This window comes from Acinonyx jubatus, chromosome B1 (assembly GCF_027475565.1).
Source record: "Acinonyx jubatus isolate Ajub_Pintada_27869175 chromosome B1, VMU_Ajub_asm_v1.0, whole genome shotgun sequence".
In the NCBI taxonomy this organism is placed as follows: domain Eukaryota; kingdom Metazoa; phylum Chordata; class Mammalia; order Carnivora; family Felidae; genus Acinonyx; species Acinonyx jubatus.
Window position 1 is genome coordinate 170,202,520 of NC_069382.1, and position 14,579 is coordinate 170,217,098.

General features: G+C 43.8%; 1 protein-coding gene across 8 annotated transcripts in view; it reads right to left on the minus strand.

Moving 5' to 3' along the window:
• The window catches only part of TBC1D1 (TBC1 domain family member 1), a 224,409-nt gene that overhangs the window by 36,711 nt on the left and 173,119 nt on the right, over positions 1 to 14,579 (minus strand). For all 8 annotated transcript variants that reach the window (XM_053217464.1, XM_053217463.1, XM_027054259.2 and 5 more), the window contains 2 exons: positions 9,521 to 9,706; positions 3,197 to 3,358 (listed from right to left, as the gene is read on the minus strand). In XM_053217464.1, the coding sequence (XP_053073439.1) occupies positions 3,197 to 3,358; positions 9,521 to 9,706 (348 nt within the window). The remainder of the gene's footprint in view (positions 1 to 3,196; positions 3,359 to 9,520; positions 9,707 to 14,579) is intronic.

Below are 14,579 nucleotides of genomic sequence, written 5' to 3' on the forward strand. Positions count from 1 at the left end.
AAGAGAATATCGCTTGTGTCATTGGACAGTACCACATATTCTCGTATTTAAGAGAGCTTAGGTTTTGTGATTTAAAAACAAAGAGTCATGCGAATTGGAGCCAATGTTTTTGCTGAGAAGGACTGGAACAGCCTTCCCCATGCTCAGTTTTGCCTCCACTCGTACCCTGGGCCTGCAGGCAGGGTTCCGGGGGGACAGGAGGCCACTCTCCCCCTGAATATAAACACCTTTTTATTTTTACTGACTTCAAGAGTAATTTGTGCTCACCACTTAAAAAAAAAAAAAAGCCCTTCTAAAAATGCAAAAGGTATAAAGAAAGTGAAAAACCACTCACTCATAACTAGAGTGAACACATAATTCACCACGCCAAAGCAGGAAGCATTTGAAAGCCTCTAGAGAGGAAGGCTATTTATTATTTCACTGGGACAAGCTGTAAACCAGGGCTGTGCCAGGTAAACTGGATGTATGGTCATCCTATTACTCGGATATGTGCAATTGTGTCATGCATGTGTCACACACTATGTGCATACAGAAATATACAACTGTACATGAGACCATACAGTATTTTTTTTTTCATTTACTTATCTCACACATCTCTTACACCAGTAAATACAAATCTACTGTGTCATTTTCGAGGACTATGGCACAGGGCAGTCACATGGCAGGAGTTTCTGGTTCTGTTTTAGCTACTGGCTACACAACGCCATAATATGCATTCTTCCTACTGCAGTACATTTTTGACTGGTTAATTTCTAGAACAGGTTTCTACATGTGGCATTGCTGGATCACGGGTAAGCAGTGTTTGCATCTGGCCTGAACTGCCAACTGCTGAGGTGCCCTCTTCGCAATCTCAATCCTAGAAAAGTATACTCCGGTTCACAAAGCTCTACCTTGCTATCTTCAGTGAAATCATTTAAACCCAAACTAAGCTTTGAGTTATTTAAAGCTCTACAGAATTATTCTTCCTTCTCCTAAGCTGACACACTAATCCTGCTGCTCTGATCCAATTTTAACTTGGAAGGCTTATAAATCCCTTTTTCCATCACTTAGGGGTCCTCAGACCATTAAGAGGAAGGGCCTCATCACCCACACAGGGACTATCTTCTCTTTCAAAGTCTCTGTAGTAACTTGGCCTCTACCTAAGAGGCCAAAGGGGTGGTTCTGACCCCCTCTTAATCTCGTTTTTTATTCTGAGCTACAAGATGGACTGTGGGCATTTGTTTGGAGTCATTACATCTTATGTGTTAAAACCAGCCGAATAACTGAAAAAGCCCCTTGTGCAGTAAGAAATAGAATTTCCGCCACAGAAGGTATGATATGACCATGTCAGTGGACACAAGAGGGTTAGCCTCAGCTCATCTCAGTTTACAAACTGTATAATCACCTATCCCAAAGTTCACTACACAGGTTCCAGATGCCTGGAGTGTTTCCATCAGTTCCCTCTTGTCAAATACATAACGAAAACCAGTATCTCCAGGTGCCGGTTTCTAAGAAACTCAAACATTCAGAACAGCTGTCACAGACCCATGCGATTTACCTTTTGTACAAGCAAAGCCACCTGAAGACCATCATATAGTCAATAGTGAAAAGGGAAAGAACAGAGTCCTTCTTTTCTCTGCTTTCTCCCTTTTCCAAACGGCAATCTGGGGCCACTTGGTGCAATGGTAAGCCTCCAGCAATCACTAGGGGCAAAAGAACGTGAGAACTGGAAGAGAGTTGTGAGACCCTCTGTAGGGTCTATGCCTCTCACTCTAGCTGCCAGAAGGCTGGAGCCCAAGAGGGCGAGGACACCTGCCAAAGGTCACACGGGAAGCCGCTGGCCAATTAAGAGTCTGAGTCCTCACCACCCGCCACACTTCTGCTCTCTGAGGAGAGCACTGCCGAGGCAGGTCCAACCACAGGTAGTGCTGTGTGGTGGTGAGAACTCCAGGAGATGGGTGTGTGAACAGGCCCTGGGCCCATTACAACAGAGTCATGTTTCCTTACCCATAGAAAGGGGAAAGTCGTAACTAGCAATCACTACATATTATTACTGAAAGTGACACAGTCAAGTTCAGATAAAGGTTAAATAATGCCCACAGACTACAGTAGGAGTAAATGCTTTGGCCCACTCACTCTCTTAAGTAACACTGTGTAACTTCTTCCGCTGAGCTGCTAACAAAGTCCACAGAAGAAAACCAAGCTTCATACATATTTGAACTGCTTTGTCTGAATTCTTGGTTATTCTTGACTAAACTGACCAGAACTTGATAACCACTAAAATTAGACTCCAAAGGTCTCTGATCTTGCCAGCAGATGCTAATATACATTTATTTAAAAGAAATGGTTGTTTTACTTGAACACTAATAATCATCACTACTCAAACTATTTGTGAAGAACCAGTTTTTGTTTTCTTTTAAAATGTTCCAATCCACTGCTGATACTTTTATAAAATACAGTAAAAATGAATTTATATAAAAATGAAACAGAAAAAAAAGACTGATAAAAGACAAGTCCACTTTTTTTTTTTTTTTTTTTTTTTTTGGATCACCCTTGTCAAATTACTGGAAAAGTTTCTAAATGTTTAGTCCCAAGTCCTATTCTTAGCCAGTAGCAGTGTGGACTGGCACACTGTCAGTACACCACACTAAAAACCCACAAACACCGCCTACCCACCCGGGCCCTCCAGGGTAGCAGGGATGTGCAGTGTGCTTCCAGGTATCAGCTTTTTTACTGCTCACAGCAATCACTGTCATCGCCCACACCTCACAAACAGGGAAAGTGGAACTCAGAGAGGCTAAGTCACTCACCTAAGATCACCTGGCAAATCAGTAGGGCTGGGATCTAAACCTGGGACGACCTGTCCGAAGTCTGTGCATAAAACTGTGTTGTTTCCCTAGAGAAGCCATGCAATCAGTTTTTGCTTTACCATCTAACTTAGATATGTCATCATTACCCAGTTTGTAGGCAACTAAGCCCTGTTTTCCTATCTTCTTCCTGCTTCCTAGGCTTCTGGGCATTTTAATTAATTAAGAGGAATCATGAAAGGTGATGAAACTCACACAAATTAAGATATGTGGAAACAGACTACAGAAAGGTGTGGTAACTACGAGAGAAACAGCCACCAAAATTGGGCTTTAATGTTTTTTTATTCCATACCTCTTCCCAACATCAATGGGAGGTAAGGATGGCGGGATGGATTCCCCATAAAGCTTACCTTGCCCAACAGCCGAATGCATTTTTTCCATGTCAAACTTAATTTTTGATCTTCCTGGAGTGCTAAGCATCTTTTCCCACACTGTGGTCACTTCTTTAAGACAAGGAGTGATTTCTTCATAATCAAGCTTTAGGCGCTTGTTCAGCAAATCGCTTTCAGAGGCTAGAAGAGATCATGCAAGAGTGTTAGAGAATGCTATGGCTACAAGTCTTCATTTCCTAGCATCTAGCATCGCTACTGGAATGGTGAGCAGTTACAGCCAAGCTGACAGGTCCGGACTAAAGTCACTGTTCCTGCGCCACCTCATTTTCCTTACCTTAGAAAAAGCTGAGTATGCCTAGTAGGTGTCCTTGATTTATTTCTCTGACCCCTGCACAACGCCCCGCCCTGCCCCAAGAAACCTGTTGGCTCCACTACTAAAATATATCCCATACCTGTCCAGTTCTATCAATCTTCACAGCTACCCTACTAAACTGCAAACATCTTAAGGACAGGAGCTATGCGTTAAGATTCCTGGTGCCTGGCATGGTTAGAGATGAACACAATTTCTTCATCTGAACCAGGAGAGCCTCTCCAAGGACAGTTTCTCCCTATTTAGAGACAAACCTTCTTAGGTAGCCTCTACCTCGTCATGTTTCTGCTTCCTGCAGCTCAACAGAATAAATCTTCCCTTTCATATGACATTGCCCCAAATGTACGAAGGTAGTTGTTATTTCTCACCAACTTTATTCAGCTTAAACTGCCTTAAGAATTATACCTGGATTACCAAACTGGGGTTGGGCGGGGGGAGAGGCAGGGAATTGATAAAGGAAAAGTTTAAACTGACGATTCTCAGGATTAACTCTGACAACTTCACTCCCACCTAAAACCACGATATTCTATTTCAACACATTGGTGATGTCGTGAGCCCCCAAATCCATCCCACCTCAGGTCTCAGATCTTGACAACACATAGCATTGCCCAGCTAAATGAGCCAGTACACAGGCCTCTGCAGAGACGATCAACTGTGGTCTTTATGATAATAATAAACAAATGCTATGTCCTAAGTACTTTATATTCAGCAGCAGTTAATCTTAATGACTCTCTGAGGCAGGGTGCTGGTTGAGAAAACCAAGGCCCAGAGGCTGACCAGCAACTCCCAGGTCCCTGAGCAGGAGGTGGGGCAGGCCTGGGGCCCTTGCCCTTCTCCATCGCACTATGGGGCTTATGGTTACACATCTTTTTTCTGCAACTAGGCATGTATCTATCAGGGGCCTGAAATGTTTGACAGAACCCAGGGGAACTTTCCAGGCCTAGAGTTTTTTCGAGTGAAAGATTTTCAACACAAATGTGATCTCTTTAACAGATACAGGGCCATTCAGATCTTTTTCTTCTCATTTCAGTTTTGGTAAACTGTACCTCTCATGCAGTTTGCCTATTGCATCTTCACAGTTAAGTTTACTGGCATACAGCCATTCGTAGTCCTAGAGACACTGCTAAGTCAACGCAGACATCACATAAGTGTGTCTTCCCCAAGCCCCCTGAGAGTCCGCATGCTCTCCCCGCCCCCCAAGTGTGTCCTCCCCCAGCTCCCTGAAGGTCCCGGTGCTCCCCCCACCCCCGCCCCTCCAAGTGTGTCCTCCCTCAGCCCCCTGAAAGTCCACATGCTCTCCCCACCCCCATCCCCACTTGATTCAGGAGTAGAGGAGGGGCCACAGAAGTCGGAGGTGCTGGAGCAGGACCCAAAGTCCCCCTTCCCCCCCATACCTTCCTCCAGGTCCAACCACTACACTGAACTCCAGTGCCTATTATTTTTAAAACGGGAATTACAGCTACCTCATTGAGTTATTCTTGTGAGGATTCAGTGAGATGAAATATACCAAGCATCCAAAAATTTCTGCTAATCAGCAAGTGCTCACAAATTATCAAAAATATAAAGACAAATAAGGAAAGGTCTAAAATGTTGCTTTACAAACTAAGTGCTGATAACATGAAATAAAATATTTTCTTTTTCCGTGTCAGAAATTGAGCAAAGGCTAACTCAGTTAATCTAGTTAACACTACCCTAATGGTAAGACCTTATTCATGTGATGCATGGATTATGTACTTAATGGACTTGATTACTGCCTTCAAGTACAAATGCAAGAAAAGACGCTGCTGAAAACGTCCCTCATCCAGCCTCTCACTTCATGGACACAGAAACTGAAGTTCAGAGCAAGTATAGGGCTTGCCCTAAGTTATTTACTGGCTGGTGGGTAGTCAAGTGACTCCAGGCCTGGTGCTGCCTCTCTTGCGATTTTCTACCTACCATCTTTATTCTTTTCCTTCTCACTTTGAAGAATACATTTTTTTGAAGGTCCCATTAAACCACCTTGTGGCAAAGCAGGTTCAGGACTAGCCTTGCTGGCCAGTGACTGCAGGTAGCACTGGGCTCTCAGTGCCAAGGGACATTTCTCTGACAGTGAGCTCTGCTGTGAGCCTGTCTGGCTGCACTAAAGAGCCCAGCAAGCTATGCAAGGAGCCTTCTCTGAACTCAACAGGACAATAACATCTAGCCAGAAGATTCCACTGAAAAGGCTTAATCCATGTATTTTACCGTTGGCCTAAGCACCATCCTGCAGTTTGAGTATCCTAACATTGCTGCCTGAAATCCAGAGCCTCCAAAATGTCTTATTAAGTAATGCAGATGGTACACGCTTGTAACAAATGTCAAAGCTCCCAGACAAGGCCTTTATGTACAAGACCAAACCGTTTAAAATATTAAATAAGGGTCTACAAACCCACGATTGAGTATTTCTGGGGCTATGGGACACTAGGACTACATGAGGGCAAACGTAACCTTACAGAAGATTCATCTAAAACATTTATTACCATCTACCATGAATGTATGAGCCTACTCAGACTTCGGACTAATGACGTTCAGGTCTGATTTATGTCTCTTACACAAGGTGGGCTGTAGCTGCCTGTCCCCAATCCTGCATCGCTAGTGACTGCCTTCACAAATAAAATGTTCTTCCAACTACCATCACCTCTTTTTTTTTTTTAATTTTTAAATGTTTTTATTTATTTTTGAGAGACACAGAGAGACAGAGCATGAGTGGGAGAGGGGCAGAGGGAAAGAGAGGGAGACACAGAATCTGAAGCAGGCTCCGGGCTCTGAGCTTTGAGCACAGAGCCTGACACGGGGCGCGAACTCATGATCTGCAAGATCATGACCTAAGCCAAAGTTGGCTGCTTAACTGACTGAGCCACCCAGGTGCCCCAATTACCATCATCTCTTAAAACTTTAGTAAGGAAAGGCCAAGAGGCTGGAAGCATCAGTGATCAAGTGACCTCCAAACTTGTAGGGATGTTAGAAGAACCGCAGTCTTGATTTATTTATTTTTCAAAACCAACATAATGCATTTGCTTAACCAGGAAAAACCCTTTAAAAAATATCAATTACATTTCAGTTAAAATACAAAATTCAATGTGTTATCATACCATTATGCAGATATACAGTGTAACACTTTAATCTGAAGCATGAAATTTTGAATTACATCAGTCAGTGAGATAAGCAATAGTGTTCTGGCCCCAAACCATGGTTGTACTGAACCACACATCCTGTCCTGCATTGGACTTCTCACATCTTCATTTGTAATAGGGGAGGAATGGCCTTGCAGAGGGACATGGTGGAGACTGCCGGCTTGGGAGACAAGCAATGTATTTTGGTCCCAGAACCATTAAAAGTTATCTGGGGAAATTAGAATTCAGCTTTCAATATAGTCCCGCCTATAAGGGACTGAAGAGAATTTAGATGATGTGGTTTGGTTCCTGCTCAGATGCAATGCTTCCCGAATAGTAACAGATACTTAATCCACCTATTCAAAATCTAGGATGGGGCGCCTAGTGGCTCAGTCGGTTAAGCATCTGACTTTAGCTCAGGTCATGATCTCGAGGTCCGTGAGTTCGAGCCCCACGTCAGGCTCTGTGCTGACAGCTCGGGAGCCTGGAGAGTGCTTTGGATTCCCTCTCTCTCTCTCTCTCTCTCTCTCTCTCTCTCTGCCCCTCCCCCACTCATGCTCTGTCTCGGCCTCAAAAATAAATGAACATTAAAAAATTTTTTTTAAATCTAGGAAACAGGCTTAATTAACCATGGAAGAACCTCCTCACACATGTTCTTCCCATTTCTTTCTCAAACAGCATGCAATCTAGCTTAAACACTAGATCAATTACAAGAACCACATCCCACACCCAGCTACAATTTAACTTTCCTTTAAAAAGAAGTTAAACAAACAAACAGTGTAGCAGAATGACTGTCTCTCTAGTACATGGTATACTCCTGGTTGGTTCATGTCAAATCTTGCTTCTGTATTTAATGAGAGAAAGTTCTGCTCCCATCCCACCCCAACAAAGCTTACAAAATGTTTTTTTAGGCAATTCACGGTCAGGCTCTTATTGATGATGAAGTGTCTCAGCAATATAGGTACCGTACTCACAGAAACAGTCAATGCTTTCTGAATTAAATTCACCACAATGGTGAACACATATGTTGAACTTTATAGAGACAAAAAGAGAAATTAATGCAAATAGCAAGAATGCAAGACCTCACAGGATGGACCACCACCAGATGGAATGAGGAAGCGGTGGCAAGATGTTGGCAAGGCCCAGTGAACTTGATGCAACACCTGGCCAGGTGTTCCAGGTCACCTTAGGGAACACTTCCCTGTTCACTCTTGTCTGTAATCATCATTTACACAGCTTCACAGAAGCTTTGCTCTCGTGGCACACTGATCAGTCTCTTCGATGGCAGCCATGATGCCCCCAACGTCCCAAGAAGCCAGCCGGTGCCATGCCCATTTTACAGCTACGCCCTGATTTTCCGTGGCTGTCATTTGCAAGCAGACTGGCCCGGAGAAGTGTCAGGACTTATGGCCTACATGATGAACTGAACTGCCTCTCTGCTTTTCAACAAAGACCCCAACCCAACATATGCATGAATATGAGTCCTGTGCTCCAAAGCAGTCATGTAGCTGATGTACCTTCAGTGATGTGATCACTGTCAAGTCTCTTTCAAGCATCTGCTTTTAGAATTGCCTTCAAGAACACCCAAGAAAATGGTAGAAAAACCAAGTTGGAAGAAATCTTAGCAATCACTGCAGTAAACTCCCCTCACGGTTGCACCCTTTCCCACAGCACCTCGAGGGTCTCTCAGCCTCAATACTGGGTACAGGGAGAGCCCACAGCACCTGTAAGTAGCCCACGCCAAATGCTCAACTACTTTCATATTCAAAGGTCTTATTACTTTGTATCTGACTTCGTGTTTTTGGTCAAAGATGACATGCGCTGGTGGACTATGAACCTTACGAGATTTGGTGCCTTAATAACCTTCAGCTCTATATGCAGACATCAAGATAAAAGACGAACATCTGCGGCCAAGGAGTAAATTCAATGAAATGTGCTCTAACTGCCAAACTGCTCTGGGCCGTGGCGGCACAAGTGAACCGCCCGCACAGCCTCCTTTGGAAAGAGTACGTTCAGATTTCCCCATCAAAATGCCCAGTATTTTATATCCAGTCAGCTCTCTATACTCCAGGACCCACGTTCTTTCCACCACACCACCCACTTCACTTAGCTGCTATGAGATAATATTTTTTGGTTCAAGCAACAGTAAAGAAAACAGGAAATGAACAAAATCTAAACTTTCAAAGTTCAAGTCGTATTTTGATACTGACATAACCCCAGGCAAGAACTTGGCTGATGTGAGCCTCAGTTTCCTCTTCAGGCTAACACCTGCCTTCTGGAAAGCTGTCGGCAGCATTAAAAGAGTCTGTCTGTAAAGCATCTCGATCTTATTCAGTTAGAACTCAGCTAATGCTGAAGCTTCGTCCTCTTTGCTTTAGGTTACCTGCAACCCACTCAAAAGGCACATAGAGTGAGGTTATGAATTTCACTGATTTGTGCAGGATTAGTTCACACCTACCACCCAGCACAGACTGTGGCTGGGGACAAAGTAAGGAGGGAAAGAGAAAACCAAACAAAAAAAACACTCTTCAGAGAGTTGAAGCTTACATTTGAGGGTTGTCTCTCGGAAGTTCCAGATGTTATGCCGCAAACGACCATCCAGGAATAATTTATGCACTGGGTGAGGTTATCATGAAGCCTCCAGAAAGTAAAAAGCACTAACTCCACTTTGAAAAAGTAAACAGATATTTTGTATATATGTATGTATGTACGTATGTTAGAGCATCTTGGTTTGTTTGTTTTTTTAAAGATGGCATTCTTATGTGTGATGCGATTCACTTCAGAGCCAAGACAAATTAAGATTAGCAGCCCTGTTCGTTCTAAAAAATATGGCAAACCAACCTTGCAGCTTCTGATTTTCCTTCTCCATTCTGAGCAGCAGGATCTGCTGTAGAATAGCCTTTTGCCATAACTCTCGAAGCTCTCGAGATGTCCTTTTCCTCTCCTCTGGGACAGGGCCAGCGGGCCCATCTTCACAAACCGGTTCTAAAGGAGATCGTGGCGGTAGCTCTCCCAGCTCAGAGTAATCTGGGGACAGAAAAGGACATTTCAGAACAGTAAGACTTATATTTAAACACAGTGTCAGATCAGAAAATTCTGCTCGCTCGCATATTATGAAATGGTATCACCAGGTTTAAAATTCAAGTTTTAATATGCATTGAAATAAATTGGGTGGGAGCTACAACCATCAAAGTATACATCAAACAGTAAGCAAAAGTTGTAGGAGCTGAAGAAATGTTCAAAGATACCTACTTTCAAAGGTGTAATATTTCTATTTTCTTCTGAGTTAGTGACTGTATTATTGGTAACAGCAAACGCTCTAGAGTGCTCACTCTGTACCAGATCGTCCTGGGGGCTTTATGGATACTAGTTTATTTAACACTCAACCACCCTCAAATGTAGCTACTGTAATTATTCAGTTTTAAAGAAAAGCAAACTGAAGCACATTTGACACTTGCCAACTGTCACACAGCCTGGAAGTACAGAGCCAGGACTGGGGGCCCAAGGAGTCTGGCCTCCATGTGCATTCTTAACCACTATGTTACAAGGCTAGGTATTTTGGAAGAAGATGAAAGCATATTTAATAGCCAATAATAACAGTGACCATTAACGGATCCTCTACCAAGTGCTGGGCACCACGCCAGGAGTTTTATACAGACAGACTCATTTAATCCTGATGACAACGCCAGAGGCAGGGATTAATTAGCCTGAAGAGAAAACTAAGGCTCAGCCAAGCAAAGTAACTTGCCCAGGGTCAGGCAGTGAATACACAGGTGTGTTGGGATCGCAACCGATGTCTGCCTGATTTGGAAGTTCACGCCTTCTGCTAGATATCTCTATAATTCAGGTTTCCTATGTCACCAGTTTCCAAATTTCTAGTTATTAGTTGAAATCTCTTCACATTTCATGCATGTGTATCTTTCTCAACTGCAGACCCCACTGCTACACAAGGTTATTATAACCCACAGATACCTTACAGACCAGCGGAAAGAACGCCCCACCTGCTCACTTTGAAACTAGTGGAGAAGAGCAAAAGCTCCTGTGTGAGCAGACCTCACCTGAGGCGAAGGATTCGTGGGAATGTCAGTCTAAACTGAATCTAAATAAAACCATGGTCTTAACACATGCTTTGAAAAGCCATTCAGACAACTCAAATCTCACAACCACCCAGATCACAACATTCAGTCTCTTCCAGTGTTCCAGTGCTCCAACACAATGCCACATGACGATTAATTTCCAGAACAGCTGTTAGCGTTGACTTCTCATTATCTTTGGCTAAGGTTGGGTTTGATTTGCTGCTATGAAATCTATGAAATCAAACATAAGCTACAAAACATTTCATTTCCTAAAGTCACTTGTCCATCTTAACTCCTCTTAAAGTTACTGGATTAAAATAATTTATGATAAGCCTTAAGAATGCTCTGTGATCTCTGTAAGCATTTAAATACTTATCATCCCATTTCTATCTGTTTATTTATGATCCTATTAAACGAATGAATACATTAAAATTCTTCTCTTGGAGGTAGTCTGTGCACATTTGTTCTTATAGAAGGGTGCTCACGTGTAATGGTCAGTATAAAAGCAGGAATCACACTTGTCTGTACAGAATGATCTCAATTTTATAAATATTATGAGAAGCAGTATAGTTCACTGATTAAAAGGTCAGGCTCTGGAGCCAAGCTGTTTGGGTTTTAATCAAGACTCCACATTTTTTGATTTTGTGATCTTCAAGCTGCTTAACCTCTTTATGCCTCGGTTTCCCAATCTGCCGGGCAGGAATAACAGCACCTCCCTCACAGAACTGTTACAGGGATTGAGTTAATACTATCACATACACTAACTGAAACAGGGGTGAACACACAGTAAGAATACAGCAAATATTAGCTTTGTTTGCTATTACATAGTCATTAAGGGCACACAAAAAACTATTGGAAGGAAACACATCAAGATTTAGCCACTCAACTGTAAGCTCTAAGAAAGCAAGACAAGGCCACCTTGTCCCTGAGGGTTTCCCTGGCATCCGGCATAGTCCCTGACACCCAGCAGGTGCCTGGCACACAGCTATTGACTAAAAAAACAACTAGATGGGTATGACGTCTGGGTGTGCTTGCTCGTTTTCTCTGTATTTCCTACATTTGTGACAATGAATAATTTTCATAATTAAAAAACTGAGGAAAAATAATGCAAACCTGTGATGATGTAAATCAGAGATTGAAAAATGTTCTGCAAAACACTCAGAAAACAAACCAATCCCCCCCAACAGCTGTTAGCGTTAGTCGTTCCTGAACACCACATAGCTCAAGCTCTTCCTTTTTCAGAAGGAATTCTAGTCGGTGTTCTTATTTCATCTTATTCTGCAGCTTCAACTCTTCCATCTGAGCTCTTGTCTTCCCTTTTTTCTTTTACCATCTTGGCCGCTGAAACTCCGTTGAACAATGTGGTGGTGATTCAAGTTCTGCTTCATCTCATATTGAAGGATTTATACGCCCACTGGCTGGCAAGGGTCTTGTTTCCAAAAGGTGATTGCTGGGAGACGGACTCACTGTGGGGCGGGGCGGGGTGGGGGGGGGGCAGGCGGGGCAGGGAGGGGGACAGGCTCGCCACACATGATTTCACGTGCACAGAGCAGGCAGCCAGGGACCCACCTGTGTGACGGAGCACGAGGAGCAGTCTAGAAATTCTTTCCCATTCTCAAACCCCGCTAATCAGTCAAGGGCTCATTCGTGTAGCCTCCTGCCTCCAACCTGCCCTCCCCTCTTCAACGCCTTTCTCCTCCGGAGCATCTTGCACAGTCCTACTGACTTTCAGACCCTGCAAGGTAATGAACAGAGCATAGCCCAGGCTGGACTTGATGGAACACGTCTGGGAGTTTCGGCTGTTTGGTCCCCAGGTCCATCACTCTCTGCCAGTTGGGTTGCTGACAAAAACCAGAGTCTTTTGAAGCTCCAGTGTTTGCTATTTTCTTCTTCCAAAGAAGTAGATCTGCAAGGAGTACAGGCATTGCCTGGCGATGAGGACACGCACTGCCTCCCTAATGTGTTCTCCTTGAGCTTAGTTTTCTTATTATCCGTCACGGCTCAGCCTGGTAAGCATTTACCGTTGAGTCCTCAACACAAACACGCACGTCTGGGTCTCACAACCATCTCACGAACCAGGTGACACTGTCATCCCCATTTTACAGCCAGAATAACTAAGGTGCAGTGAAGTTTTGTAACCTGGGCCAGGCCGCATGGCTGGCAAGAGTCAGGGCCACGATGTGAAGTACAAAACGTTCACCCAGGGCTCTTCTGACTTCCAGATGCACAAGCATCACATAGGATCTTGCTTGCTAAAACCCAGATTCTGGTTTAGCAGATCTTTGGGGAGGCCGAGAGTTTGCATTTTTCAGAAGGAATTCTAGTCGGTGTTCTTATTTCATCTTATTCTGCAGCCTCAACTCTTCCATTTGAGCTCTTGTCTTCCCTTTTTTCTTTTACCATCCTGGCCGCTGAAACTCTGGCGAACAATGAGGTTCAAGTTCCCAGGCGGTGCCGCCACCGCTGGCTCTCAGAGCTCCTTCTCCACAAGGCAGCTTTACCCCTGGCCCTCCCTCCCACAGCCCCCTGTACTGGGCACATCAGCTCATCTCCCTTCGCTGCTACCACTAGCAGCTAAAACTTCGTGCAGGCACTGTTGTCATCGACTGCGTGAATCGAGGCGTTCACACATGCCCACGGCTTGTCCCGGCCTCAGCCGGGGTGCCAAGGCCAAGCGCAGCATACAAAGAAAAATGACCAGTCCTAGTGTTAATTTCACCTCTGAATTCACGAAATAAAACCTAATCCACTGTAAAGGTCACCAAATAAACCTAACAGCTGACAGCAGACTTTTCGCAGCCTCAGCACGATTGACATTTTGGGCTGGATAATTCTTTGTCACGGGGGACTGTTCTGTGCATTTTAGAGGATTTAGTAGGTTCCCTGGGCTCTACACACCAGAGGACAGTAATATTTGCCCACCCCAGGAGTGACCATCAAAAACGCCCTGACATTGCTAACTGTCACAGCTGGGGAGGAGAAGGAAAACAAAATCATCCTCAGCAAGAACTCCATGCAGAGTATAACTCCCCATCACTTAATCCTCTCCTAAACCCTGGGAATGGGTAAAAATATATTCCCCCTCACCCAAATTCTTTTTATGTGGTAACAATTACTGATGTTATAGTTTATAATTAACAATTTTTAAACATATTATCCTTTGTTCTAAATCTGGCCTGTATAATTAATCCTAGTGGGCTGTTTTCTTATCAATGTAAAAAGATCTAGATTTGGGTCAAGGGCATAGCTTTCTAACAGTCTTTTCTCATGGGTGCATGCACACATGTGCTTGAGGTACAGTCCATGTGTATTCACATGCATGGGGTTGAGTGGAGTGACAGGGTCAGGGCAAGAATAATATTAAGATGTTGGACAGTCAGCTGAGAGCCTTGTTCTAATAATAAATATGTGCATTATTTTTTTGAAGTTTATTTAGTTTGAGAGAGAGAGAGAGAGAGAGAGAGAGAGAGAGAGAGAAAGCGAGAGAGAGAGAGAAAGCGAGGGAGAGAGAGAAAGCGAGGGAGAGAGAGAATCCCAAGCAGGCTCCTCACTGTCAAAGCAGAGCCCAACACAGGGCTTGATCTCACAAACCATGAGATCATGACCTGAGCCAAAATCAAGAGTCAGACACTTAACTGACTGAACCACCGAGGTGCCCCAGTATGTGCATTATTTTAACTTGGATAATTCCTAAGCCATTTTCACCAGTATTTACTGAGTCACTTATATGTACCTGGGATGGGATATGCTAGATGGTCTAAGAGAGGTTCCTTTGATGTTTCTAACATTCTTTAGAACAACACTGGGGATCTGGCTTCCTTTCC